The sequence below is a fragment of the Polyodon spathula genome, chromosome 3, assembly GCF_017654505.1.
Source record: "Polyodon spathula isolate WHYD16114869_AA chromosome 3, ASM1765450v1, whole genome shotgun sequence".
Lineage (NCBI taxonomy): Eukaryota > Metazoa > Chordata > Actinopteri > Acipenseriformes > Polyodontidae > Polyodon > Polyodon spathula.
Genome location: NC_054536.1, coordinates 34,874,595 through 34,902,158, shown reverse-complemented (window position 1 = coordinate 34,902,158; position 27,564 = coordinate 34,874,595). Strand labels below are relative to the sequence as shown.

The 27,564-nt window shown below is 36.1% G+C and overlaps 3 protein-coding genes across 3 annotated transcripts; 1 reads left to right on the top strand and 2 right to left on the bottom strand.

Moving 5' to 3' along the window:
* Positions 1 to 2,122: 2,122 nt before the first annotated feature.
* Positions 2,123 to 7,575, bottom strand: gmnn (geminin DNA replication inhibitor). Its single transcript, XM_041245131.1, has 7 exons — positions 7,401 to 7,575; positions 6,262 to 6,328; positions 4,510 to 4,614; positions 4,251 to 4,407; positions 3,967 to 4,049; positions 3,609 to 3,719; positions 2,123 to 3,520 (listed from the first exon to the last, which is right to left on the bottom strand). Exons 2-7 carry the CDS (start codon positions 6,316 to 6,318, stop codon positions 3,353 to 3,355), a joined length of 681 nt encoding a protein of 226 aa, XP_041101065.1. The 5' UTR covers positions 6,319 to 6,328; positions 7,401 to 7,575; the 3' UTR covers positions 2,123 to 3,352.
* A 1,591-nt stretch (positions 7,576 to 9,166) lies between these two features.
* Positions 9,167 to 17,018, top strand: c3h6orf62 (chromosome 3 C6orf62 homolog). The gene is made up of 5 exons (XM_041245130.1): positions 9,167 to 10,490; positions 11,140 to 11,316; positions 11,911 to 12,036; positions 15,052 to 15,186; positions 15,811 to 17,018. Exons 1-5 carry the CDS (start codon positions 10,362 to 10,364, stop codon positions 15,934 to 15,936), a joined length of 693 nt encoding a protein of 230 aa, XP_041101064.1. The 5' UTR covers positions 9,167 to 10,361; the 3' UTR covers positions 15,937 to 17,018.
* A 3,180-nt stretch (positions 17,019 to 20,198) lies between these two features.
* acot13 (acyl-CoA thioesterase 13) lies at positions 20,199 to 27,447 on the bottom strand. The gene is made up of 3 exons (XM_041245129.1): positions 27,247 to 27,447; positions 21,150 to 21,334; positions 20,199 to 20,518 (listed from the first exon to the last, which is right to left on the bottom strand). The coding sequence occupies exons 1-3, from the start codon at positions 27,328 to 27,330 to the stop codon at positions 20,362 to 20,364; spliced, it is 426 nt and encodes a 141-aa protein (XP_041101063.1). The 5' UTR covers positions 27,331 to 27,447; the 3' UTR covers positions 20,199 to 20,361.
* Positions 27,448 to 27,564: the final 117 nt, after the last annotated feature.

Here is a 27,564-nt window from a genome sequence, read left to right as displayed (position 1 = left end):
AAACCACTCGCTATTTTTTAAATTTCTTACCAAAAATAATAATTTAGAAATCATCTCTAGTTTGTGTAGTTTTAATATTTGCTGTCTGTCCGGTCTCCATTCCGCTCTGAATGACTAGGGGTCGTTGTCAGTCATCTCAGTGGTCCCCGTAATAGGCTACTGTAGTTTCACTGTCAGTCGTTGTCTTCTTCATCGTCCGTTTCAGACTCCACATCCTTGTCTATCACTGACATGTCTAAGATTTCAGTGTCAGTTGCCATTGCTGCTATCTCCACGTCATTGTCAAAGTGAGTGTCGTCATCAAAAGTCAGAGGGCCACCTCCAGTTACAGGTGCCCAATGTTCAGGTGCTGGGAGATCAGAATTTTCCTTGCTCATCTCAGAATCCTCCGAAACATGATCACTTTGCGGTGCTCCTTTTTCATGCGCTGAACAAAGGCTACAAGCCATTCCTGAAGATCGCTGATCATACAGGATTTCTTATTGGCTCGATACTCAACAGGCAAGGTTTTCACATTATGAAAGCAGCGTGTTTTCTTGGATTTGCCGATCACCAAGAGTTTACATTGGTCAGTCCCAGACATGTTAGCTCATTTCCAAAGCAAAACGTCTTGTCAGGAAGTGCTCTGTAAAACTGTCCCGTCTCATCCATGTTATACTTTGTCTGCAGAGTATCCGTCAAGCAGTAATGGTAACTTTGTCTTAAATTCGGAAACAATATCTTCAGAAACTGATGCAGACTCACCAACTGCTGCTTTGAACTTGATGCCGTGTCTCTTTTTAAAGTGTTCTAAAAAAAACGCTTGAACAGAAGTCCGAGAGTCCAAGTTCTTTGGCAAAATCTTTACCCTTTTCAGCAGGCAGAGGCCCACTAATATGTTTCAACCACGTACAAATTTAAACCAGTTCAACAGCATGTCTTCTAAATCCTCATACTTCCCAGTACGCATTATTTTAGTAGTGGAGGTCACGTGAGAATTATGATAGGCACTTAAAATTGCATCCTTGTTTTTAACAATATTTGAAATAGTTGATGGATGCATGGACAACTTTTCAGTTTTGTTTTTTTCTACCTTTCTCAAATAGAACAAATAGTTACATCTGATAATTTACAAGCCTTTTCCATTTATCCATACGCTTATTGAGGCCTTAACCGTTACAATAAGTCGCATTGATCACGTGACTGCAAGACTAAGGTAGACCGAACGTGCCAAAATTGGTTGGTCACAGATTGGCAGTTGAAAGTGATATTAAGTAGGAGTGAAATTAATTATGTGTCTGTTAAATGCGACTGACATTAACCGGAGTGTAACAATAACAGAAGTGATATAATCAGGAGTGTGTTTCCATTGACTTACATTATATTGGGGCCCGGACATTTCAATTTGATGATAATAAGCGGAGTGTGACATTAAGCAGATTCGACTGTATAACAATTCAGAACATGTTTATTATATATTGGTTTGCATGCAGCATTATATATTTAACTGTAGTACCAAATGTACCACAATACAGCCCTGTTTTTTTTTTGTTTAACAGAACGGATTTCAGTTATATGTAGTAATTACTACACTAGATATGCTGCTTTATGATAAATGTCTCCCATTAGTCTTAATTCTACCTAGCCAGATTCAGTTTATCTTGAAAACCAAATGCAATACAGGTTTACAGATGTTCATACAGGAGCATTTGGGCTCTCTGGCTGTACCGATCAATACAAGAACCATGTACTCCTGGTGTTGCAAGACCAGTACACAACAACACACTCCCTCTGCCCTACTTACAGTCAGTGATCAGCAGTAATCATTTGGCGTCAAGCCTAAAGCCCAATATTTTTTAGTAGTTTTTTTTTTTTTTTATGCAAATGGTTAGACCTTACGATTTAATTCTCTGAAATGGAAGATATTAGATAATAAATGACCACAGCTGCATTTTAAGGGTCTTGGTGTATTTCATCATACTCAACAGTTTAAGTAAGCAGCTTGAAACTTTACATATAATTTCAATGTTATCAATACAGCTAGCAGGCAACTTGTGTACCTTCAACTGGAACTGCTAATGTCAACAAATGGAACAGCCCTGACTTCTGGTAATGTAGAGCAAAAAAACAAACAAAAAAAAACTCAATTCAGTAGTTACACTTATTTTATTTGGATATAACAACCAGATTTTGGAACACTGCAATTATATGTTCACTTCTGTACCATTTTTTTTGGTCCAAGTTGAGAACGTTAAGCCCCAAATTAACTACAGACATTTCCAAGGAAGGTTAAACACAGTCCCAGACAAGGATTACCAGAGAGAATATGAATCACATAACATTTGCTTCTATAAAATTACAACTTTGGCATAGGAAGTACTGTACTTCCCACCAAAAAAAGATTAAATAGTAAAATTAGTACCAGTAATTGTTTGAGGATTATGGCCTATGGATATCATTTTTATAGCTTTACCTGTCAGAGTTGTTTGAAACACCACTTGATAAAAAAAACCTAATAACCTATTTAAATAGTATGTTGCATGTCTAATAATTTAAAATTAAAACGTGGCTTTGCAAGAAACTTACTCAACAATCTAAAGGATTTTATACAATAATCTTCAGACTTCTCCGGTTATATATTAAAAGTGCAGTTATAGGTTACTTGGCACCAGTATATTGACTAAATGTCAAAGTATAACAAGCCATGTAAAAGCACATCAAACCAATTAAAGAATATTGAGAATCACCAATTTTATTTTTGTGTTTAGATAAACATGCATTAAAACTGTACAATTTCAAAATATACATATTTAACTGTTCACAGCTGGTTAAACCTGTATTGGCAGGCCACAATTTATACCTTAACACAGGGGTGGCCAACGCTGATCCTGGACAGCCACAATGCTGCAGGTTTTCTGGGTGTCTTTAAAGCAATGACTAAAGACCTGGAAACAATGTTAGTGTTGACCAATAAAAGAAAATTGTTTCAAATCAAGTAATTGAGAAATGGTTTTCGTTCCATCTGAGAAGACCCCACGACTCTCCAGAACCTGGGTTGGCAACCCCTGCATTAACACATACAATGCATGAACAACTTCTTATCTCCAAAAAGAAAAAGACTGAACACGTCCCTCCGGCAGTATGAGAATCCAAGCCTTCACTTCCCACCAAGTTAACCATTCATTCTCACCTCGGTTAACCTTTGTAAAACGTGCAAAAGCTGATCTTTGGAAAGGTTCTCTGCCCAAGTCGATACAGACCCACTGGTTCAGTGAGTGAATCCTAATGCAAAATGCTTTTTTCCACATTGGTCCCTTTAAGAATTTATATTAAAAAAATAACAAATTGTCTAGTTTAACTGGATTTGACAACATTAATCAGGCAGAGTTGTATCATCTTCATTGTCACTTTCAATTTCTGAAAGCTTATCGTCTTCGTCCTCATCCTCACTGTTAATGTATTTCTCATCTTCGTGTTCTTGTTCTTCTACATCAAGGTCTCCAAGGACTTTGAGGTTATCTGGACTGTTCCCAGTTAATCTCTACAAAAAGGAAAGAAAACTGTTACTCAAGCTATTGAAAGCTTCATAGTTATGGATTCTTTTGTTTTTATAAATATACTAATCTTACCTCAATCATACTGGCCATGTGTTGTACATGCTCTGCAAGTTCAGCCAGTTCTTCATTTTCTTGCTTTAACTTTGAGATGGTCTCATCTTGTAACTCAATTTTCTTATGCAGCTTTTAGGGAGGGGGGGGGGGGGGGGGGGGGGGACACCACAATAAGTTAAACTGGTCTCAAGAGTTCATCTCGCAGGCCGCATTCAATGTTGCACATTGTCTTTTGCTGTAGCAATCATTCACTGAACAAGGCATTAATGTATTCTGATCCCATGCCAAGAGTTTATTAATTTTTAATTCACATGCGAGTCATTCAAAGCATGGGAAAAAAAGTCTGTACATTCAGACAAGTAAAAAAAACCTATACCTTTTCATTTTCTTGAAGAACCTTATGAAGTGCTTCCCTCCTTTCATCTGCCAGTTCTTTCCAGTATGTAGATGGAGGAGTTTCTGTTCAAAACAGAAACAAGGAAAGACTTTAAATATTACTGACTACAGAAATTGGTGCTTCCAAATGCTAGTAAATGTCTCGTTCCAGCAAAGTCATAGCTTAAAACACAAGCAACACACAAAGACCTTATCATGTTGCCACAATTAGTGGAGCAGTTAAAGGTGTAGCTACAGCAAAAACATGCAGGTTTGACGACTTACCTTTGACCATAAGCTCATAAGTCTCTTTGGTCATTCCCTCTGGCCGAGTCTCATTTTCACTGTCCTCTGTACACACAGCCACTTCAGTTTTGGCCCTCTTTGAACTTTTTGGCTGTTGAGTGCTGCAAAATGTCCTTTTTGGAAGAGACTTGACTGGCTACAAAATAAAAATTATGTTAAAAACTCCCAAGATTACAAATGTTATCCCTATAAAATGTTTGATTCAATTTTCTAAATAAATGAACAAGTGTTTCTTTACCTCTGCGGTCCTCCCAACAAGCTGCCCGGTTGTCACTGTAGGTTGAATTGCTTGTAGGGTACGCCTAGGATTTGAGCCTCCATTAACTCCTGCCGTTAAGAAGTTCTAAGAGAAAATAATAATAAAAAACAAACCTTTACCGTTTGACCAAGGACAGCTTAAACCACTTCTATGCTGCCTAATGTATCTGTTACGTCCTCAAAAACGCTCACCCAGTGCTGCCTAATGCAAGCAATACGTCCTAATCACATGCAAGTCATGTTGTTGAAGCCCACACCCTGGAATCCTTTTAATATGTATTAAAACCTATGAATAAAAAGTAAGTTAAAAAAGTAATGCAAGTGCAGAAATGTACAGTACAGGTGTGCTATATTACTGCAAATTGTTTCCAGCGAAGAACTCTGCGATACGCATCTGGACGATCTTTTTTTGCAACTATGGACGGCAAACCTTGTCAGTGTTTTCTTAAAAAAAAAAAAAAAAAAAAAAAAATCCCAATTCTGCTCTATATCCAAATGCTGCTCCATATTAGCAACGGTACCATCGCAGCACGTACGCTTACGTCATCGGTCTCCATTTCAGGCAGAGCATCCTGGTCCCTAAGGTGAGAGAGCTGAGAATTCTTCTCCGAAATCCCCTCTGGTGTTGTCAGTTTCAGTTTCGGTTGTATTTTTGTCTGCACTTTCCTCCTCAACTACAGAAATCCCAGCTTTTTTGAAGCAACGTTGCATTGTTTGCTGACTGACAGAGTTCCAATCACGCTTTAGCAAGCGCACAGTATTTACTTCCATTGAATTTGTACCACTGCCTGTCACTTCTCTTTCCAGCCATACTTGCTTTTAGTCAGTGCTGTTTTTTCAAACTCGAAAACCGACACTGCGTACAAGAATCAAATAGCCAAGGTACAGTACAAGGTCAATCGCACAGTAACGAGGTGCAAACAGTTGATTGAGCGATCTGTCAAGCTTTTACTACAATAAAGCGCTGCCTTTTGTATGAATCAAAGTGAATGGTAAAGTAACAAAGCGAAAGGAGCTGATTAGTGGATTAGTAGGAGTGATTAATACAGCATAAAGCAGTGTTTTATTTAAATCTATGTGAATGGCACATAACGGGATTAAACAGCTCAGCTTGCCCAAAATATACGGAGTGCTTAACACAAAGTCAACGATGCCTTTGTTATTGAAATCAATGGGAATGGCAAACGCCAATTGTCTGATACAAACTGCTGCCTGAAATAAACCTGCATGGTGAAAGTTGTGGATACTGTATATAGAACCAGTTAGATTCCCACGGGTAGCAGCTTTGCCTAAAATTGCTGCAGTGCTCTTGAACAAATGACAACTAGCGTGGGAACAGGCAAATCTATCATTAAGGCCAATTTTGTGTTACAGGTTAGTTAATACTTTTTAAATCACAACAAAGTGTGACAGCAGCATCTATGGTAGTTCTCAAAAGCACTGTATGAGGTCTGGGTAGGGAGGATTCTGTTCATTAAAAAGGCATTGGGGTGAAGATCAAAACTGTTGTATAACTATTATTCAAAATGACTATTACCTTTTGTAGGGGTTGAACAGTAAAATCTACAAACTGCCATCCATATACATTATTGGTTTAATTCTAAAAGCTTTTTTTATGCAGGCAATTTACAATAAGTGTAAAAAGCCAGGATCAAAGTATAAGTGATATAACACTGATAGTGCATTTTATTCAATGACTGAAGAGTAAATCATATCTGATTAATTTGCTTACCTTTATGCTTACAGCTGACTTGTCTGCATCCAGTCGGTGTTTCATGTTTGTATTCATTTCTTCAATGCTTAAAAATAAATAAATAAATAAATAAATACGCTTCCAGTTATGCATGTCTACAGATGGTTTAACAATAGTACATTAATTAGATTTACATATAAACAGAATAATGTAAGGCAAAATACTTTAATGCACTGAAACCCTGTTTTAAAAAATGGTTAAAAAAAAAAAAAACACACACAGCAAAAAGACCTAAAACTAATAAGGACATAGCTAAGTAACTGTGCATTTAAAAATTAAATGACTCGATTCGTCTACATGCATTAAACCGGAAGAATGTCCTATCACAATTAACAAATGGTACACTTGATCTACCATGGTGACACCAGTTTTAATTTTAGCGTTACATTTGTTTGTTTCTACCGATTGAGCTGCACGCTAGTTATAAGAAAGCGGTTACAAAGCATGTGCCCGCCGAAAATAAACCGCCAACTCACAACAAAGTAGCTCCCCATCCTACCGCTAGTTTCTCATGTACTCTTGTTTTGGTTTTTATATACATACATTATATATATATATATATATATATATATATATATATATATATATATATATATACACACACACACATCCAAAAACCAAAACAAGAGTATATATGTGTGTGTGTGTGTGTGTGTGTGTGTGTGTGTGTGTGTGTGTGTGTGTGTGTGTGTGTGTGTGTGGTGTGTTTTAATAAAACTCCACGGCTCACCATAGCTGCATTAAATGCCACAGATTAATTCACTGAATACCAAGCGACACCAGTAACTTTTAACAATGCGTTTTACAAAAACATCTTTCTAATACTGTAGTACTACGCTTCCGGGTGAAGTTATTTTGTTACAAAAACTAAAAAAGAACTACACACCGTCATCAGCTTAACTTCATGTTACACTAGTGCTGACGTACTGCATGACACATTGTACTTCAATTTGACTACTTGCCACACATCATCAGATATATATATATATATATTTATATATATATATATTATATATATATATATATATATATATATATATATATATATATATATATATATATATATATATATATATATATATATATATATATATATATATACAATTACCCACACTTACTTTGCGTAGTACAAAGAGCTGAGATACACGCCAATGTTACCCACACACCTCCGAGCTGACTGCTCTCTGGTACTTGAATGCGATATAATCGCGCGCTGGGTTCAATTGTGATCACTTGTCACGTGATCACCGTTCTCAAGGCGGATCCTCGGATGTCTCAAAGAACTGTGAGAAACAGCAGTGTTTGCAAACTTTAAGTATGTATAACCTGTCGTACCCTATGTAATTGGTTCCGGGGTACATAGAATAATTTAAAATATCCTATCTGAGGGAGTCTTATATACTACATTGGAGTTGCTTTATTAACGCCCGGAAATGCATTACAAAATTAACAAAGTCAGGTACATCAGTGTGTCACTGCAGCACAGCACTGCACGTATACACAAAGAAGATCAATGAACATTACTGCAAAAAAAAAAATTCGATCTGTCGCCTCTCCCGTATTCACCGGGAGTGTCGCGTAGTTTGGATCCTTCTCCCAGACATCACCCGGGAGAGACATTCTCCCGTATTTTGGTCAGAACTCTACTGTTAAACACCCTTATGTCAGCAAACCATTAATGTCTGCAAAAGTCATGGCCGGTGTGTGGTTACTTAAACCCCCATCTGTACCTACTGTACCTGTATCACGCACTGCGCCCCCTGCTGTTGTTTCGCCTTTCGGGACCATATTTTCACAAAGGAACTTCTGTATTTTCACGTTGTTGTTTTTGTCACATGTAGGACCCACTTGTGCAGTTTTGCTATTTTTTAAACATAAACGATGTGTGCTCCATCTTTAAATATTAAAGAATATTATTACATATTTAAAAATGGACACAAAGTAAACTGACCTTCCATGACCTAAACTGTATTTTTATTATTTGCGGTTAACAATGATACTACCAGGGTCGGGGTGTATTCGGTTTGTTTTTCAATTTCAATTCCATTTCCATTTTTTTTTTTAAGTCCCTTCTTTTAATTGATTAAAAAGGAATGGGATTTGTAATTGGGAATTTATGTTAAAAAAGGGATTGAATTGACTCAATTATACTAGAATACACAGTTCACATGTCTTAGGCTACAACATTGAAATGCTAAATATTTGGAAGTTGTTTATGCATGCGCGAGCAAGGCAGTGAGCTGCTTACCACTTTTTACCTGTGTACTGTTGAAAATAACACAACACTGGCAACCTGACAAAAACATTATTTCACTTTAATCAGTACTGTAGGCCAGTGGCGTGTAAAGGGCGGGGCGCGTATTTATTCATTGATTTAATGCATACAAGTTTTGAATTTAAAAATACGCGAGTTACATTACATTACATACATTAAATTAAGTTAAAATATAACGTTTTAAATGTGCGTCAGAGTTGGGGAGCAACAAAACGTATTCTAAGGGGGCTGCATAAATTTGCTCAATAAAAACGAATCACAGTGCTGTTTTATGTAATACAATCATTTGTGTGTCAGATATTCAAACTAGTAAATAATGAGAACTTAATTGAAATTTGAATTTTTACTAAGCACCCATTCCCCCTTCCTTCCCCAAACGCAAAGCGCTCATTCTTCTCTCCACCACGCACTTCAATCATATAACAAGTGGGAGGAGTTAACCCATGCCCTAGGACAATTGCAATTCATTTTCAATGAATTAAAAATAATTTTAATACAAACAGGCGACATCTTGATATTAACGATATAATATAAAACAAACTAAACAGAAAAAAATAATATATTTCCAAAGTTCTAATTAAAACAGTGATGCGTAGGCGTGGCGTGTAATCAGCCATTTTGGGTTGTTTGTTCTTACTGTCTCCGTTTTTCAGCCCAGTGAGGCGAGAGAGAAACGCATTGCAGGAATTGAGAAGACAGACCAACGAGCAAAAACGTCGTTTTATTAATTAATTGTAGTATGGGTCCGCCAGGGAGCAGAAACTGCTGTGTAACATTTGAAAGAATGGAGGATTTCGGCTGGTTGGTCAGTTTATCTTGACATGGCTTACTGGAGGGTGGGGGCCAACGTTTAAAAGAAGAAAGAAAAAAGTAAAACTATTTAAAAACAAGAAAGCGAATAAAGAACTGAGACGACTTTTCAATGATACTTTAAGAAAGGATGTCATTGGTGTGTAACCTGTAGCCATGGCGTTACTATAAGAGATTACAAAATGACGGAGTGTATTGTAGTTAAGCTAAAAAAGCCGGAACAAGACAGAATGTAAAAGGCGGAGAATCAGGCATTACTCCCAGGCCATGATTACGTTGCGTAGTACGGGGAGATAAGATGTAGTTGTATAGTCTCAAAAGACTCGTGACAACCTCCACTAAATTTACAATTACTGAGGTAATAGTAATGCTAACGAACTCAGAAATGATTTCTCATTTTTTTCCGTTTCCTCTGTTGGTGCCAACTATGTTTGTTTGGCATGTGCTTGCATCTGCCTTGGCCATTTTTACCTATCCTTTAATTACGTGTTCATAAAATAGTCACTTAAGACAAAAGTAACACCAGCCAAGAATGAGGTTGGGAGAAGCCAAACGTGTGTACTTATTTTATATTTGGTAGCAGTTGCGTAGGCATGGATTTGGCAGCACCCTTTCAAGTTCTTGTCATTTGCATTTATAAAAATAAATCGCAGCTTGGTTTGACTTTTTTCGGTTAGTTTAGGTCACGTTTATTGTTTTTGGACCCTTTGTTTTACAAGTGACATCTTTTTGGTGGACTGTTTCATTCAATTGGTTTTTCTACATATAACTATGAAAAATAATATATTTAAATAAGCTCAGCCCTCCGTATATTTTCATCATGACTGGAAAAATGACTTAAATTATTTAAGTCTTGTCCTTTAGAAGTAGAATAGGACTTAAGTAGTGTAAGATACATTATTACTTCTAGTTTCTCAAGAAACTTGCCCCGTGTTCAGATTTTTTTTTTCAAAAGTAAATGAATAAAAATAGGAAACGCCACCAGTAATTCACAATGGGGGACCCAAACTCCCGAAAAAAACAAACTATGAACCGACTTCGTGCTCAACTTAGGAAGAAAAAGGAATCGTTAGCTGATCAGTTTGATTTCAAGATGTACATTGCCTTTGTATTCAAGGATAAGGTGAGTAATCAACAAGAGTTCGTGACACCTTACAATTCGTTTTAAAATACTGATTCCTTTTTGTTGTATGGATAAGTGTTACACTTATTTCCACTGGTATACCATACCTCAGTAGCCAACTACATCCAAGTTGCTGGTCTATATTACTATTCTTCTGACCTTTAAGTTTTCCTCTTGCTTTAGTGCTGTTAAAAAATATCCAGGACAAGTAAGCGAAATTATGTTTTTGATAGTCTCAGCACTTATGTTGGTTGACTTCTGGTGTGATTGCAGCATGAAAAGAGATGCAGTATGGGGGATTTCTAGACTGTCGCTTATTCCTTTTCCTTTAATGAGAATTGGCAAAATACATTTTAAATGGTCTGTTTTAGGTACAGTGGAATAACCACTGATTTATAGAACCACATTCTAGCATTCGTAAACAATCATTGTGGCAACGGTGCTATGATTCTCTGGTACTGTACTTGGGTTAGTCAAGTACAACCCAATTCTCCAGTGGCTTTCTAGTGTAGGACTCTAAAGTTTCACTGTAGGACTTTAACATGTTTTAAGCAATATGAGTTTTGTGTGGTGTTTGGACAAATTCAGAAATAAGCTCCTGAGTTTCATATTGACACACTCCTGATCATACTTGCTTCACCTGTTACAGAAGAAAAAGTCTGCACTTTTTGAAGTAGCTGAAGTGGTACCAGTTATGACCAATAACTATGAAGAGAATATTCTTAAGGGTGTGCGGGATTGCAGCTACTCTTTGGAAAGTTCCTTGGAGCTTCTGCAGAAGGATGTTGTGCAGTTGCATGCACCCCGCTACCAGTCCATGCGCAGGGTAAGCTCACATAGCACTGTATTTCTATTTGTTTCCGATGAGTGAAAATTTACTGTTTTCACTGTGTTGCCTGAAAAACCGATTAAGCTGACAAATCATACCAGAAACAAAGGTGTGCTTTCAGAACAATAATGTATGCCATTGTCCCTCATCTTTCACAAAATAAAGAAATGTAATGCAGGTATAACTCACGTTAGTTATTCTGAATGAGTTAAACACCGTTTTTCCATATTGTATGCCTTTTTTGAGCAATCTGGACCTAAAATGTGTTAAATAAAAAAAGCAGAACTAATTGATGGCTTCAGTTTTTATAAGGTAATACCCACAAGCTCCCCGAGATGGGTGGTATTGTTGCCCAAAAGCAAAGTTGTTGTCTTCCTGTGTATACAACCTCTTAGGGGAATAATAATCCTAGATTTTCATTTTGTGTATTTGCTGTATTTCAGGGACATCCAAAGGATAAAAATGATATTCCATAGCTTTATTAATGACAAAATGATAATTAATGTAAGATACTTAAATCATTTGGTATTTTGTCATTAATCAAGAAATAAAAGGCAACATTAATTCATAACAGCTCTTGTCCTATTGCAGGATGTCATAGGTTGCACCCAGGAGATGGACTTCATCCTTTGGCCTCGCAATGATATCGAGAAAATAGTCTGTCTCCTGTTCTCCAGGTGGAAGGGATCTGATGATGAGCCCTTTAGGCTTGTTCAGGTACTGCTACTGTCAGTCCATGTTTTCAGTGTATTGTTTACTTTCCAGTTGCTATACCCCAGCTGTCACTAACTTTGCTCCAAATATATTAATGCACTGTACAGAGCAGAGCTGCAGGCAAGGTTAGTCTGTTCAGATTGATCTCTCAGTGATGCGTGTTGGGCTAATTTACCAATCCAAGCGAAAGTGGAATAAACATCTGGAATTTGTGTCGATTGCTGTGTTTCCTAGTAGGGATGTGCATTTGGGACATTTTTAAGAACGTTTAAATGTTTTAAATCATATCTGCATACACACACTATTTAGATTACATTATGATCTATACTGACTCCTGGTTAGTGTTTTCTAAGCAAATAACATTAACATAGCAAATACTTAACTACAAAGTTATAAGAAAAAAAGTGTGTGTGTATATATATATATATATATATATATATATATATATATATATATATATATATATATATATATATATATATATATATATATATATAAAAATATACACACACACACAAATATATATATCACTATATATATATATATATATATATATATATTAATGTGTGTGTATTAGTATATATATATATATATATATATATATATATATATATATACACACACACACACACACACACACACACACACATATATATATATTGAAATTATGGCTGTCACGCGACAGTCAAAGTTTTGATTGGTTAATTAAGAGCATTAGTTGATTTAACCGATTTATTCATCTGTTAAAAAATAAATACATTTAAAAAACTGTTCTCCTGTTTACAAAACTGATGCTTTAGTTTGTCAGCCTTCATTTGTGGAAAACTTGCACGTAAACAAACCCACTTACCGTACTGGGTTTAAAAAAAAAAAAAAAATTACTGTGGTTTAAAGAAGTCATTTATTTTAGACTGCGTCAAGCCTTTTTCAGGTTAAACAAATCGACCTGTTCCATCAAGGTAAGCCATTTGTTTTTATCCATTAGAATGTCTCCAATTGTCCTTCGATTAACAGTATATACACCTTGCTTCGTCAAGAAAACATTTGCAATGTCTTGCTGACTTGCTTTCTTATTTTTTTGATGCGTACATGCAGATTTTTTTCTTTTGCTGTGGTGTATAAATGTAGAGTCTACTCGCAGAGAGAAACTCTAAGGCCATGTCTCAGGCAGTAATTGAGTGCGCTGTGCTTATTCTTTAAATTTATATAAAATACGCAATGCAAATACTGTTTGTACAGATAACCATGAATAAATTAAAATAAAAGCTCGCTCATCTCCAGTACAATTCGGAGAAAGTGGATTTGTAACTAAGTCTACTACAGTGTTTCCCTTCTCTGGTGAAATTAAAAATTATATTGAGAGACTTAAATTCAAAATACTAATGTTATTTTTTCAATGTCATAGTCGCCGAAATTCAGTGCTTATCCGGCATATTAACACCCCACCTCTGCTCATGAATGATTGGGCAACTGTCAGATCTTTTGCTTTCCCATTGGCTACTCACTTGCCTTCAATTTTCATGCAGAATACCGTGAACCCTCTGCTTGCTTATGATTGGACAGCTGCGTAAAAATTGGCAGATATTTGACTCTCATTAGTTAAACTTACTGTCAGTACCTGCACCTGAAACGGACACATTTTATTTCCCACCCAGCTAACTTATGATTGGACTAACACAGAGAAATTGCAGATATTCAATTGTTTGATCGTATTGCAGAGGTGCTTCAGGAAAAGAGAATGTTGAGTACGTACAATCGCAGCATAACAGAGCAGCATTGGCAACAGATTGCTGTGACGTTTTGTTGGGAAACGTGTTTAAAGCTTTATTTTCCCACGCTACAACCCACCAGAAATGTTTTCACAACCCCCATAATTTAAGAACAGCTGCCGCGGGCATGATGGCCTGGCTTTGTGGGCACCACTTTGAGGACCACTGGTATAAAGGATGTAGTCGCTACACTACACACCATTGGTTTCATAAAGACATTATCTCTGGAGACATTACTCTTTAAATCTTGCAAATAACACTGCAGAATTAGGAATGAAACAATTGAGAGGATTAATTATGCGTTTACATTAAATGGGGCGCTGTTTAAATTACAATCAGGCAATACATAGCAGTGAACCTGTTTTAGAGCATCAAGTCAGTCAACACGCCTTTGTCAGGGTTTCATATTTTATCCTGGTTATTATAATCCCAGTAAAACGCTAAACTTAATTTGTGGAGTACTGTGCATAGGATTACTCTCGCATGACATTGCTGGACTGTTGCTAAACTGTTTTAGTTTTTTTTTTTTTATTGTAAATGCCAGCAATAAGCTAAACAGGTCTTTTCAAAAACCTTTATTTGTAGACTGAACTACTGTGTTAGTGGAAAACTATGTAAATATGTGTGGTTTTCAGAACTGTTGTAATGTAATTCTTAGACTGGCCTGCTTATTTTAATGTTGGTAATGAGCCAAGTGATGTCTATAAACATTGACAGGTTTGAAGTGTCTTCAGGTGCTTTACTTACTATTATAGCAACAAGAGTCTAAAAAATTGAATTGTGGTAATATTACGTTTACTTATTTTAACTAGTAACATTATATTTGTTCAAATGCCATATTTAATTATTAATATGTTAAGAAGTGGGAACAAATGGAATGGCCATTTTTGAAAAACAGAATTTGGTATTCCCAAGAATGGAACAATTAGTAGCCCTAATGATGCTTACAATTGAAGGCAGTGCAGATGCCAGTGTTTTATGCAGTAGTATAAAGCAATTTTATGCAGGCCACCAGTTAAGCATGCAGTCTGTATCTATGATAGCAACTGATAGGGCTGCATAGGATCAGATGATGATTAAAAAATATTAAAAGGGTTAATGCGTTTTGAAGCAAAGTTGTTGTTATTGCTTTTCATATGTAAATATGTTAATGTGTGTGTGTTTGTTCTGTTTTGGAAGACTATCTTTTTACAGAAGTATATTTGAAAAAAAAAAAAAAATTTTTTTTTTTTTGGTGTGTTTTTGATAGGCCAAGTTTGAATTCCATCATGGAGACTATGAAAAGCAGTTTCTGCATGCACTGAGTCGGAAGGACAAGGCAGGAATTGTCATGAACAACCCTAGCCAGACGCTGTTCCTCTTTATCGACAGACAGCACTTGCAGGTAAAGGGATAACCCCCACCACAACTAATACAGAGCATTCCCGTTATGAAATTAATGAGCTACATAAATGATGCCTGGTAATTTTGTAAACAAGGGGTTATATGCTTTCAATTCTGTAAAGATGCATAAATCTATGTATATTAATCTTGTCAGTCTATTCAGGCATATGAACGTGTAACTGGACCATAGAGAAGGATGCCCCCCTCACTCAAGATTTAGTTTTAATTCAGCTTATTCAGTTTGTGCCTAGGCCCAGCAGAGGTATTGCAAACACTATAGGAGTTTTGCATTGGATGGTTCTTTGAAGTTTCCCTCACTACTTTTGTTCCCTCAAAATATTTTTGTAAGAGATTTGGGATAATAAGGCTTATCACAGTGAAATAGGCACATGAGTTTATACTTATACTGGTGAGTTAGTTTGGATTCATATTTGGGTACAGAAAGCATGGTATGTTGAATGGTGAAATGTCTTCAGTAATAATTCAAGTATAAAAGCTGCTTTGATGGGTTTCTGATGGATTTTTACATCTATTATTAAAATAGCTCTCCTGTAAAAGCCACATTTTGCTGTACAAATAGTAGGTTAGCCACTGTCTATTAATCCCATCTGTTTTTGCCTCACAGACTCCAAAAAACAAGGCCACGGTTTTCAAGTTATGCAGCATCTGCCTGTACCTGCCGCAGGACCAGCTGACCCAGTGGGGAGTGGGAAGCATTGAGGACCACCTCCATCCCTACATGCCAGACTAGTATCTGGGCCAGCAAAACAGGGAAGAGCCCAGACAATTACAACAGCAAATTCTCACTTTCTCATCTCCAGAGTTTAGAAGACAAGTGAACTCGTGCTTGGAACACTCATAACAATTCTCATTCATCCTGGATCTAACATTTTATGATTCATTTTATTTTTTTGTTGCTATTTTTGTTTAGATTTTTAAACCCATTTGCATCTCTAAACTTTTTTTTTTTTCTGCATGAACATTGTGGTTTGAAAGGCTGCTTTTTGCAGTAGCATTATTTTCGCAGAAATTAGAAAATTTAAGGAACTCTATACACACAACAGGAACGTCAAGTCTTAAGGTGGTCTTATTTTTTGCAGGTCATGTACTCTTGTCAAAAGCAGTACAGTCTGAATGTCAGTATTTACACAGGATGATGGATGATTCATAGCAGAGAAATCGCATAGGAGTGAAGGCCTACAAGCAAAACAGGTGTTTAACTATAGCCTATTAAGTCCTGCAAATGCAGTGAAATGTAAGCAGCTAAAAATGAGGTGGGAAAATATTTGGGGTTCAGAGATTTCTGTTCAATGTAGGCATTGTGGTCTTTCTTTTGCTGAGCTGTTTTTGAGTTTGCTGATACTTTTTGTTGGATCTCTTTCCCTGAATTGCTGTACAAGCATCTAAAAGATATTTGTTTTAAGACTTGCACAGGTTATCGAAAGGTATACCCTAGAAAAGACCAGAGATGTAAGTAGCTTCAGAAAAGGTAGCTAAGATCATAATTCTGGTGCAATATTGTTAATGCAAAATTCTAACTGCAAAAGACAAATGTTTTCAATGCATACAGTCACATTGTTACCATGCAAGAAGGTTATGCATAACATTGTAGCTACTGAAAACCGAATACATGGATTTATATGTGGGGGAAATGCATTTACAGAAAACCTGAGGTACCGAGCAATTATACACTGTGGTCAAAAAAAATGTGAGTGTTTAGATTTAAGAATTCTATTTTGACATGCAAAGCTGTAACAGAGTTAATTGTTGCAGTGCTTTCTTTGGCTGGGTATTTTGTAAGCTGGCTTTACTGGGAATAAAAGCATGAAATCATTAGCAAATTAAAGTGTCTTCTGTTATAAATTTGAAAATATAGTAATTTGAAATAAAGGGTAATCCTAATGTTTCTAAATTGACTGGTTCTGTACATTTTATTTACTATGTTTATTAACCAAGGGACAGTAGCAAGGGATTATAAAAATTAATAACATCTCTTGTTCCAAAAAGTCAGTCCCATATTTCTCATTTTATGTAGGTGACCTCATATCCACTTACATTTGGGAGAGGTTTACCTATTTAGTTAAAATAGTGTTTCAGTGAAAACTGTTTCAGAAGGTTTCAGGTTTTATTTTTGATCACATGATGTCCCTTTTTTAACCTTATTTTGAGCTGTTTTTTGTTTTCCAATTAAACTCAGAAGCAGTTAATTTACAAAACAATGTCACTTGTTTTTACCTTCATATCTTTACTGAGCCTGATTCTGTTATGCTTATCAAACAGATGTGACAAATTACCTTATTTGCTGATTCTAATTCCATTTCATTCTTGCATTTGATAGACAGCTTAACAACTATTAATTAACATGTAAGAAGGGGGTAGAGATTTGGGAAATAAAAAACAAAAAGTTCAAGTCCTAAGGATCTTGCATAAAAGCAGCAAAGAAAGAGGCTTGAACGGGGTCATAGCAGCTTCTGCAGGAGGTGAACAAGTGCAGGAAGCTCTTATTGGTATTGTGGCTAGATGTTTTGGCTTCCTCCCAATCAAAGTGATAAAGTCCTTGGAGGAAAAAGGTTGTGAAATTGAGTCGTTCATGCAGTCTTAAATGTGGAAGCAACTAACTTCTGACTTGCCTGTTTATCAAAGTCTGACTCCAATTGCAGTGTTTGTTAGCAACATTTTGTGAACAGATGTTTCTGTGAATAACTACCATTCTTGACTGCAAGAAGAGGTGAATATAATAATCCACGTTTGCATAACAAATTAATCATTCATGTCAAAGACAGATAAGTGTGTGAAATACAGTTATCCTAATTGACATGTATTGCATCATGTAAAGAAGTTATTATAGTAATCCGATCATATTTCCATGTTTGGCATCATAAAATGGGACCGTCGCTAATCATCACACCATAATAAGACATGTCTTACTTAATGCTGCATCAAATATCCCATCAGGGATAGTTGTTGGGGAGGGGGGTGGGGGGTGGAATATGGAGTACCATGTTGTAACCATGGTGCTGGACTTGAGACAGCCAAGACGTGGTCAAAATGGACAAATGAGAAAATACCACACTAATTAATGACATGTTCTAAAAGCACTGCTTACTGATGAAACACTTCAGAGGCACAAACCCTGCTCTACAAAGTGGATGACAATGATCATTTTAGACAAACTGTGGTAAATACATAAATAACTTTATACGGCTGCAATGAAGTGTACTTTCTGACCTTTGAAGGTTTGGAACACGTTACCGAAGGAAGGTTCCAACCTTCGATGGTACATATTTGAATTTGTACGTAATTGAAGATGTTTGCAATATGTACAGTAAGCTTGCATTGCACAACTGCAGCGAACTTAGCCAAAAAACTTTAAAAGTCACTGTTCCAAGCAGGTTATGACAGGTAGTCACATTTTACTACTACTAAAAATATTAATACTAATAATAATAATATGAACTTTGGCTTGTCAAGTGACCCCAGAGTTTGGTTATACTCCCATTATGCTACAAGTCACTTGCACAGTTTGCATTCAACTTTTGTTTTGGTCGTCCGGGCATTTAACAAAAAAATCCTGAACAGCAGAGACATTTCGTTCAATACAGCTTGCGCTATACAACGCTTTGCTGTTGAGATGGAGAATGAAAAAATTAAAGGTTTGCTTCGGGGTAACACCGGGGGGGGCGACAACGAAGGTGCTCAGTTTTTTAATTTAAATTATTGGTGTTATCATATATTTGATATGTTTCAAACATATTCTACCATAGCACTTCTCTTACACTGTCTTGTACTGTAGATACTCGGTACATATTTTACTGAAGCACTACAATCGTACCATCACAGTGCTTTGGATAACATATCATGCTCCATACACGGCAGCGGCACCATGTAGTTGCTACGTGTAATGATTTGGTAGCTGATTTTAATACAACTTTTGTTTATGTAATATGCATTATACAAATCAAAAGATCAAATTTTAACATTTAATGTGCTATTTATAGCATTCATATATTGTCAAACAGTTTCTGTTAACAGGAAAAAAAAAATAAAACTCTGTTAATGGAGTCTGATGAATCTTCGAAGGTTTAAAACAACCTTTGAATCTGGCTAGCGAACAAACCTTCAAACGCAGCCCTACAACTTTGTAGTACAATAGTGATAATGGCACTGCTGTGGTGTGTTCCTTGGCAAAAATGTAACTCCCTTGTTCAAATAATGCCCTTGACTTCAGGTTTGAGGCTTTAATGACTCGGGAGTTCCATTATAACCTTGTAACACACCACACCAGAGCCATTATCCCTTACATTTAGCACTTAGGAGGACAACTAATAAATACATTTACTTCTGTTTGGTAGGGCCATCTGATATTTTGATATATACACATTTTAAAGAACGAACAATATAAAATGCAGAGGTCTTGTAGATACCCAGGAGATGGGACACAAAGGAAAAACATGAATATTTCCTTGTGCAATGTTAACCAGTTTCTTGGCAGACCAACAAGAATATAAATAATACTTTCATACTGACAAGTTTTTGTATTTATTTGTTTTTAACAATTCTGACTTTACATTTAGGCAAGCAGATATTGCAGAAATATATACATTAATTGTTTCCTTTGTTATCACTATGTAACACAATTTTTGTTCCTGGGTAGTAAGTGTTATTTCCTAATTGCTTATGCCTCAAAAGTATAGAAAATGGCTATTATTCCCCACAAACTTTGCTTTTGTGACCAGGACAGTGATATTTCAAAATATCACTATTTCCAATGGGAAAATGGGAAAATGTGTGTCTTTTCAGTCACATAAATTCAGAAAAAAACAACATATGAATCCAAATTAACATGTATTTATACTAAAGTAATACAAAGATGACTACAAAAGATTTAGAAGTGAGTAGTTGTTCGAGATTTACAATTATACTGTATTTACTGTACTGTATTTACATCTGTTGTTTTTTTCTGACTTTATGTGACTATGATTATGTATTAATAGCCATTTTCTATACTTTTGAGGCATAAGCAATTAGGAAATAACACTTACTACCCAGGAACAAAAAAAAAAATTTTTTTTTGTTACACAGTGTATTTACAGTCATAGTGTAAAAGATGTGATGCTAGTGCTTTGTCAGTATAACTGTTGTCAGTTATGTTTTAATGGAATGAACCATTGGCATATTAGTTTCCCAGGTGCTTTGTATGTCGTCCTTGAGCAATGAGTTTTCCAGTAGCTTTGCTGGTCACATCTACAGTAGCAAAAGCAAGAGTTTTGCCTTGTTTCAGAACCTGTGCCGTAATAAGAACATCTTCACCGATCTTTGCTGCATTCATGTACCTGGTAAATGGTACAAATAAAAATTACAGTGAAGCAAACTGAAGTTACATTTAAAATGATGTAGTAAGTTTCTTAGTTATTTTAAAACAATTGTTTTGTATTAGAATAATATGAGAAAACTGCCAAACCACAATTGCCTTCTTTCAATTGCAACATGACTTGTGGCTCTACAGTGGAATAAGAAAAATGGCTAGAAAATACCATTTTAAAAACATTTTATTCTGAATTGAAATACACTGAGACCCAGCCAAACCTTTTAAGAAGTTAACTTATTTAAAATAAATAAATAAATACATTTTTTGCTCAATCTGTAGTTTTAGTTCTACTTTATTTCAACTGTTTATTTCCACCCAGCGTATTACATTCTGTGAAGTTCCCATTCATAACCATAGTTTTCGGTAATTTAAAATGAATAAAAGATAGCTCTGGGAGAATCTTTTTCTTCGCTTGTAGTTTGGTGTTTATTCAAATGCAAATATTTCAAATACAATGCTTAAGATAAATGAATGCAGCCTGGTACCTTTGATGTAGGTCATGTGATCTGATTTCAGCTAAAACAGCTAAAACTACTGCACACTTCAAGATAAATTTGGTTAAGCGGTCCATTGAAAGTGGTGTGAAAAGTGCTCACGTTATATTCATGTCCACGCTGACACCTGGGGCTCCACGCTCTGTGTACATCAATGCTGTTGTTGAAATCACATCTACCAGGGTTGCAGTCAAGCCTCCATGCAGCGTGCCTCCGCGGTTTGTGTGCTCCTCTTCCACTTTCATTTCACAGACCACCTTTCCAGGGCTAGCTGAAACAAGAGCCACCTAAATATACAAATAAAAGTACTGAAGTCACTGTACATAAAATATTCAGTTGTTTCAGTAATGAAATAGAAGCCAGAGTAAAAAAAAAAACTGATATTTGCAGGAAGTAGGGCCTTTTTCTATAGCCAACTAACTTCTGCAATGTGTACATTGAGGGAGGGATGTAACACATTCAAGCCCAGCACATCTGCAACAATCCAATACAGGCCTTGGAAAATGTCCCCCATGTGACTGATTAATTCCTAACACGTATGGGCAAGACTTGGATATCTTCAATATACATCCGGTTTTAGGCTGGAAGGTGCTTCTATGGCTAAGACTGAACACAGAATAATAAAATGATGACTAAAGACCAGCTTTCAACAAAGCTTTAAATTGCCTTGCTCCCGGAGAGCTAAAAGGTTTGCCAGTCCCATATGTCCCAAGTCGCACTCGTATATATCTCTTATATCACAGGACAAAGGTTGCTTAATATTCCATGGACACAGAAAGAAGGCAGTGGCAGAGCGTTTATCTTTGGAATGATCTGCCACGATTTTTAAGGGAGGCACCATCTCCTGCTCCTTTTAAAGTAAAATTAAAACATTTTTAAAATTTAGCATATGTATTTTAAAGGGATAATGTATCATCCTATTTTAAACTCATTTCTGTCACTGCTTTTTAAAGCAAGAATTAAAATGACTTGCTATTTTAATGGATGTAATTTAAAGGGGTATTTTATCACTTTTTTTTTTTTTTTTTTTTTACAATTTCTCTAAATTGATTTCATTAATATCTGAAGTTATTTTTTTTTTTTTATCTGTAAAGTGCTTTGAAATGATTTATCATGAAAAGCGCTATATAAGAAATAAGGATTGAGTGACTGAAGGTGGGAATCACTGGTGAACAGTCCCGTGTCCCTCCAGAACAATTTAAAAACCTTGCAGACTGGTCACATCAAATCAGTACACTAAACCTCTATTTTAAACAACACTGCTGACTGCAGACTGCAAAACTAAAGGGGGATCATACAGAATAGCACAGGTAAGACGCCCTGCGACAATACCCAAGTTAGTATCTGAAACCATGAAAGAAACTTTTTACAGTTTTCAAATATGACCGCTAGCAATCGCCTATCATAATTCAGAAGCGGAGATCAGATATTATTAAAAGCCAGATATATAGATCGGAATGATAATTTTACTGTATTTGTCAGGATTATAAATTGAGATAATACAACATTTGTAGCAGCAAATTTCAAATCGTTAATACTGTGAAGGCACTGTTCACAGTGATGCGTACCCCATTGTTTTTCATAGTTACAACACTTTTACCTAGATGGTATCAGAATGGTAACTGTTTAATTTGGTGATTCTTATCACAGCTTCTGTGTCAACAAGTACAGGTGATTCAATTGTGACACAGCATGTGTGTTAAGAAGTACATGTGATTATATGGTGACACAGAGGCTGTGTTACAATATAATCACCTGGGCTGGGTTGCACCAGCTATGCGTAAGTTCATTCCTAAGTTAGAACGTAAAGTCTCTGCTAAGTCCTTAATTGTTACTAGTTAGTTTATAACTAAGCATCTCTTATTTCAGTTGCACCACATATACTTAAGATAATACTTTGTTAGTTTATCACTAAGAGTGGTTCATACTAAGTCGTGACATCATCACAGCTCGGTATCCAATTAGAAGCAAGGATACTTCAGAGGGCTTGCTTAAAATTAAATCAGTGCCTTTTTGTGAATTGGGATGCTGCGAGGGCAAACATAATATATGTGTGTGTGTGTGCGTTGTGACAGACAAGCTGACAAGACAGCTGTGACAGACAGAAGACGGCTAATTCAAGAATATTTTGTACAGGGAATCGCTACTGAATACTCAATACTGAAATTTAAAACCAAGTCTTAGGAGAGTTTATAAATTATTAATCAGTACAACTTTAATAATGTTAATTAATGTTCTGGGTCTCTGAGCCATTACGGATAATAAATATACACATTTAATGATACATTAAAATATAACCCTGGTGAAAAAATCCTATAGGAATGCTTCAGAAATTGAAATAATTACTATTGGATCATATAGCAACTTTAAAATTATTTCTATAATATGTTATTATCCTATTAAATCCTACAAGAAACGTTATGTAATAGGATTTAATTAAAAAAAATTGTAGCCAACATTAGTCCTGGAATTATCGAGAGAGAATGTATGCGGTCTCGCAGGATTCGCTGCCGACAAAAACTATGAACAAAATCATCTTGAAAGAGAAGCTCTCGCAGAAGTTGCCGTGTCATCTTATATTTTGTTTCTACAAACAGCTTACACTTCCTTAAAGGTATCAGAAGTGCTGGAACTAGGGGTGCTGGGGGTGCGGCAGCACCCCCTGGATTGAAGTGCTGTGCACATTCTTCCATCATATACAGGGGTTACAGTTTTGTACAATGGCTTTCAGCACCCCCACTATAAAAATTATTCCAGCACCACTGAAATCTATGCATACATTTTAAGCAACAACTAGTCTTACGTTATTACTATCAGAGCTGGTGCAGCCTGAGAAAAAGTAATGTGTAAAATCAACATTAGCTTTAACTTATCCACAGCTGTTGCAATCCAGCACTGTGCTCGTTGACACAGATGCTGCATCACAAACTATATCACCTGTACTTGCTGACACAGACGCTGTGTCACAATTTATAAATTGGTTTGGATAAATTAAGTGCTGTGATTGGCTGAACAAGATCACATGACCATGTGGTAAGAATTGTCTTACCGCATGACTATGACATCATAGACCAATTTGCTTACCTGATCTATTAATATTACTACGCCTTAATAGTAACAATTATCTACAGGTAATATCAACATACAACTGAAACAGCATTTAAATCACTCAACAATCTGTTTTTTTCTTCATCTGTTACTAAGATTACAGAAAAACTGGCAAATATACTGTGGAATTTATTCAGAGAACAGAACAAAGAAAACTCTGAGGCAAGCAGTAGCAGTAACACTATTCAAAAGCCATTTGAGAAACCACCATGCAAGTCTCACTCAGCATGTAATATACTGTATATGCAGCAGCGGCACCTACTTATTAAACTAAATAGCGCCTTATAAAACTGACTAGCAAGTATGCAATATTTAAACGTGATACAACAGATACATCTCACCACTACCCTCCGATTTCAGAAACATATTTAAAACAAAATTAAAATCTCTTCTGCTATTCGCTGACACAACCGTTGGGCTTTTAAACAAGGTCGGGTTCGGCATTGAATTCTATTGTGACTCATTTAGTCCACATGTCATCTAATGCTGGTTTACAATCTAAGGAAATTATGCCAGTTACCGGCATCGGTGTGAAAACAGCCTCAGAAAGTATTGGTCAGCTTCTCTTGAAGGCCGCAAAGCCTGAGTAGGATCATTTCCTACAAATAAATAAATAAATAGATAAATAAATAAAAACACTCGGAAGCCCCTCCCTCCAGTGCCAGTGCAGTGTGTTTGGCTGCTCCATGAATCCTCCCTCAGATGTGGGAAATCAGTATGCTTTCAATTCACAAACATAATTTCATCTTGAAAATGTTACTATAAATGGCAATGTTCAATGTAGTGTTTATGGCAAATAAAAAGGTACAAAATATGTTACAAACAGTCTTCAGGGACTTTTTTCTCAGTGAAAGGATACATAATATATTTCTTACTTTTTTCTTTAAAAAAGCTAGTTTGTGTAATTATTTTCAACAAAAAAAATATAATGTAGCCATTTTATAAGCAAAATAACCCACTCCAGGGTGAATTCTCTTACCACACTTCCTGGGTGGTTGACAGCACTGGGCCTGCAGCTTCGTGAATCACAACACACCCAGGGTGTGTGGTAAGAATTGTCTTGGGTTATTTCTTAAATAATCACATGTACTTGTTGACACAGATGCTATCACAATATAATCACCTGTACTTGTTGGCACAGAGTCTGTGATAAGAATCACCAAGTTAAACAGTTACTTTGCCATGAATGAAGCACATAGCCTTTTAACCATTCTGCTACAACATAAATAATAAGTTCTCCCTACACGAATATATTGGTTTGACCCAAGGACTGCACCCTGGCTAACGCTAGCTAACAAAAACTTTTACGTGGAAGTGAACTCGGCAGGCGGTCAGGAGAGATGACTCAATGAAATATTAATACTTAATAGGCACATATTTTTTATAACTCCCACAATTATCTTAAGGAAGAGAATATCAGATCATTATTAAAAGAACAGAGGTAAGGAAGAGAGAGAATCAGATATTTAAAAAATGAAATAAGAAGTTAGCAGGTTTATGTTGCTGCGGGAAACAAGTTGAAGTTCAATTCCCATCTATATCTTTTATTTGTTTTAACTTACATTAAGCAGCAGTAAATATATAGTGCCATTTCAAAATCACACAAGCCTGATTTTACTTAAGTTGGCTACAATATTTTCATTAAAAACTTGTAACTTAGTTGTTCTTTGCTGATATTAATATTCAGCTTTGATATGGAAACGTGTGTACTTACTAATAATTTAAACTCGCATTCGTTAAATCGGGTAGAACCCGAAAATCAGACGCCCTAGGTATATTATGTAAAAAATGTAGAAATAAATGCTGACTCCTCAATATTTACTACTAGGGTCGATGACATAGTGAAATCTCTTTTGGAGGAATTGCAGTGTTCTAAATTAGCACTTGCCAAATGCGGGTGGATTTCACGTACTCTCCCCAAGTGGCGCATCCATTTTTTATTGCTGTTTTTATTGATTCGTTTATTTTGGTGACCAACAATGCGAGAATTCGGTGCGCTTGTAGTGCGGCCGCACTCACAACTTTTCACTTGTTAATGTTTATGAGCATGGTTGATCTGCGCTGTGGGTACTAGTATCATGAATAAACTGTTTCAGCCAATTAACCCTGCCATCTGGGGCTGGCATTAGTGTTTCAATTAATACTAAGCATTGCCATGTGAGGGTGGGTCTTATTGTTTCAACCTATCAGCTCCAAACATTACCCTGTTACAGTGAGTGTTTATTTTCCGAAATTCTCCTAGCAGCTGGTTTCACTTTGATAACTGAGCTCAGCATTGCCTGATGACAAAACGTGAAAAACATCCTCTCGCATTGTACATGTTGTACATGTTATGGTTTGTTTAGCACTTCCCTTTAATAAGATGCATGTCTGAATTATAGGTACTGAACAGCACTGTGTAGATCTGCCACTGGAACTGGCTCTACCATTTGGCGCTCAGTTAGTAAATATTCTGTATTTTATATTGAAACACATGTCCAGTTTTGTGAGTTAACGATTACAAAAAACATAACTTGAAAAGGACTGAACAGTAAAAATGAGGTTTCCCAGAGCTTCTTAGCAGCTACACTCGGCAGGTCTTCGTCTGCCTCCCAACAAAGTTAGGTGCCCATGCCTGTGCAACAGTGTGGACAGTGCCTTCTTTGCGGTGTTAACGTTTTGAAGTGTGGTGCTATTCCATCAATTACTGTACAGTTGATTGCATTTTTCAGTTCTCTGATAGCTGACTAAGACTTTCTATTTTATGTTGTTGTTTTTTTTTTTTTTTTTTTTTTTTTTTTTTGGTTTTTTAAATCTCATATTCCCGCTTCTGAATTCTGATTCCCGGTTGCTAGGTTCTAACTTCCACGAGGTTAAAATATATTCAGTACAGTAATTAGTTAGGTAACACCGCAGGTTGTACATACTGAGGAAAATTGTATTAAAATACATCCTGTACATGTAACACAATTCATATAATACATTATGAATCGCCTAAAAACAGCACACACGTACGACACACTTTGCCCTACTGTATACCAGACAAATATACCAATATATACCACAACAACCCAATGTGAAAACTTAAAAATGATTCCTCAGTCTTCATTACCTTACTTAATACTCGATCAAAGCCAGGAGAGTCAATCATCGCTCTCATTAACTGTTTAAGACAGCTGAGAGACATGGAACCCATTGACAAACAGTGATGTAAATTATTATTATTATTATTATTATCAAAATAAACCAATACTGCAAAACTTCCTTCTGCTCAAATACCGAACATCAATATTGACCTTCTCACTGCAGAGCCCACTGTCTTTTTAATACTTAATGCAACCTCTGTTTGAAACTTTGGTTCCGCTTTGGGATAAAACATTACAACTTTTGGAAAACAAGCATACACTGCATGATTTAACTGTAATAAATA

Bases quoted from the DNA above. Each gene is read 5' to 3' on its own strand.
- acot13 (XM_041245129.1), bottom strand. From the start codon at position 27,330: ATGGGTTCCATGTCTCTCAGCTGTCTTAAACAGTTAATGAGAGCGATG. The intron at 21,335-27,246 runs GTAATGAAGACT...TTGTATATTTAG, and splicing joins TTGATCGAGTATTAAGTAAG to GTGGCTCTTGTTTCAGCTAG. The intron at 20,519-21,149 runs GTGAGCACTTTT...ACCATTTACCAG, and splicing joins AGCGTGGACATGAATATAAC to GTACATGAATGCAGCAAAGA.
- gmnn (XM_041245131.1), bottom strand. From the start codon at position 6,318: ATGAATACAAACATGAAACACCGACTGGATGCAGACAAGTCAGCTGTA. The intron at 4,615-6,261 runs GTAAGCAAATTA...ATTTTCTCTTAG, and splicing joins AGTCAGCTGTAAGCATAAAG to AACTTCTTAACGGCAGGAGT. The intron at 3,521-3,608 runs GTAAGATTAGTA...TCCTTTTTGTAG, and splicing joins ACATGGCCAGTATGATTGAG to AGATTAACTGGGAACAGTCC.
- c3h6orf62 (XM_041245130.1), top strand. From the start codon at position 10,362: ATGGGGGACCCAAACTCCCGAAAAAAACAAACTATGAACCGACTTCGT. The intron at 10,491-11,139 runs GTGAGTAATCAA...CACCTGTTACAG, and splicing joins CCTTTGTATTCAAGGATAAG to AAGAAAAAGTCTGCACTTTT. The intron at 12,037-15,051 runs GTACTGCTACTG...TGTTTTTGATAG, and splicing joins AGCCCTTTAGGCTTGTTCAG to GCCAAGTTTGAATTCCATCA.